The 1,975-nt window shown below is 43.0% G+C and overlaps 1 protein-coding gene across 1 annotated transcript; it reads left to right on the top strand.

Annotated features, from left to right (window-relative positions):
* Window positions 1–83: 83 nt before the first annotated feature.
* Window positions 84–1,863, top strand: LOC111662322 (E3 ubiquitin-protein ligase TRIP12-like; the record flags this gene model as incomplete). The annotated part of the gene is made up of 4 exons (XM_023416137.2): window positions 84–266; window positions 623–851; window positions 955–1,073; window positions 1,637–1,863. Coding segments are annotated over 4 exons (743 nt in total), but the record flags the coding sequence as incomplete, so codon positions are not given.
* Window positions 1,864–1,975: the final 112 nt, after the last annotated feature.

The following is a 1,975-nucleotide window of genomic DNA, read 5'->3' as shown; positions in this document are numbered from 1 at the left end:
GTGACAAATGCATTAAATTACATTGTGTAAGCATTTACACATTCAATTACGTGGGACTGATTCATACGCGATACTGACGTTAGATGTATTTTTTGATTATCTGGTCCCACAGACAGCCCACCAGAACGGAGAGGATGAGATCAGCTTGTCAACTCTGGGCCGTGTGTACACGATTGACTTCAACTCTATGCAGCAGATAAATGAAGACACAGGAACAGCACGTGGTATCCAGAGGAAACCAAATCCTCTTGCCAACCCCAATACAGGTAATGCAGGTCTTGGAAAATTACAGATATTTGTTATATGAAGGTGGCTTGACCAGTTCATCACAGTTGTAGAGGAATAGTCATGAACATCAGACTGTGGAAGATGGACATTTTCAACATTTACAGTTCTAACAATGACTATGGCAAAAAAAAAAAAAGAAAGTAATTGATAGAATGCTTAATTACGTCATTTTATTTTACAATCTGCATGCATGTGGATTTACATCACACAGATTCTTTCTACTAGAGATTACAGCTGCTTTATGTGAGACAGAGCAGTCAGCAGCATGCTCCAGTCAGTTGCTGAATCTTGTCCAGTTGTGTATAAAGGGGGAACCTGTTCACTATCTCTCTAGGGAGTCACCAGGAGGTTCGTCGAGAAGATGCACGAGCCCAGTTGATGAAGGAGGATCCTGAACTGGCAAAGTGCTTTATCAAAACCCTGTTTGGGGTCTTATATGAGGTGTACAGCTCATCAGCTGGCCCTGCTGTCAGACACAAGTGCCTTAGAGCCATCCTCAGGATCATCTACTTTGCTGATGCAGAGCTGTTGAAGGATGTGCTGAGGAACCATGCTGTGTCCAGGTAACACTGCCCGGGCTGTGGGCTTCTTTTAAGATCATGATTACCAAATGTATTCTTTGAGTGAAAGTAAATTGACTTGTGTTTGTGTGTTTTATCTTTTCAGTCACATTGCCTCCATGCTGTCCAGTCAGGACCTGAAGATTGTAGTAGGTTCTCTGCAAATGGCTGAGATCCTCATGCAGAAGCTGCCTGATGTCTTCAGTGTCTATTTCAGAAGAGAAGGTAGTGTGTTATCCCATGGAAAACCCATGTCCCACCTTGTCTGCTCACCACAGTAGATGGCCTACAGTGATTTAAAAATGTTGGCCTGAGCTACTTCTAAACTGCATGACAAACATGTCGTACAGTTGTTATAACCCTGTTATGTTTTGTATTAGGCAATCTTTGTCAGGAAATTTCATAGCTGAAAACTGCATCTATCCACATGGAAACTGTGGAAGCTTTAGGGGTTGAGATCCACCCAAAAAGTGAAAAAATATGTTTTGTTCAACTAGAGATCCCATTCGACATATAGACAAAAAATATTTTCCCACCATCTAAAGCTTAACAGTCCATGAGGCAAATGGTTTCATGCAGTTTGTTAATATTTTATCTTGGCAGTAAAATGCACTGCTGCCGGTGTTTTCCTTTGCATTTCCTTTCCAGGGCATTATTCCTTGCCTGCGTTTCACATTAATCTACAGTCCTTAGACAGATGCAAGTGACAACTGTCAAACTGGGAAGAAGTTGCTGTGTATTGTGTGTAAGACCTTAGACAGTTTGTAATGCCTCTCTTTCCATTCCAGGTGTAATGCACCAGGTGAAGAACCTGGCAGAGTCTGAGAGCTTTCTAGTCACTAGTCCCCCTAAGGCTTGCCCTAGTGGTACTGCTAGTCTGTGCACAACCACCATCAGCACTGCATCCACCACATCTACTAATAATGCAACTCCAGACCTGGGCTCACCCAGCTTCCAGCACAGCATGGACGACTCACTGGACCTCAGCCCACAGGGGTGAGTCTGTAGCCACATGTGGCTTTGGTTTGGCTGTTTACGGAAGTGTTTCAAAAATACTATTCTAGCACAGACCCAAATTCAGTGTCTCACTGGAATTAATCTCAAATGCAGATTGCACTTGAGCCTGT

Source organism: Seriola lalandi, unplaced genomic scaffold, assembly GCF_002814215.2.
Source record: "Seriola lalandi dorsalis isolate HSWRI2012SDOR001 ecotype SW California unplaced genomic scaffold, Sedor1 jcf7180002000517, whole genome shotgun sequence".
Taxonomy (NCBI): Eukaryota; Metazoa; Chordata; class Actinopteri; order Carangiformes; family Carangidae; genus Seriola; species Seriola lalandi.
This window is presented reverse-complemented; position numbering and strand designations above follow the sequence as displayed.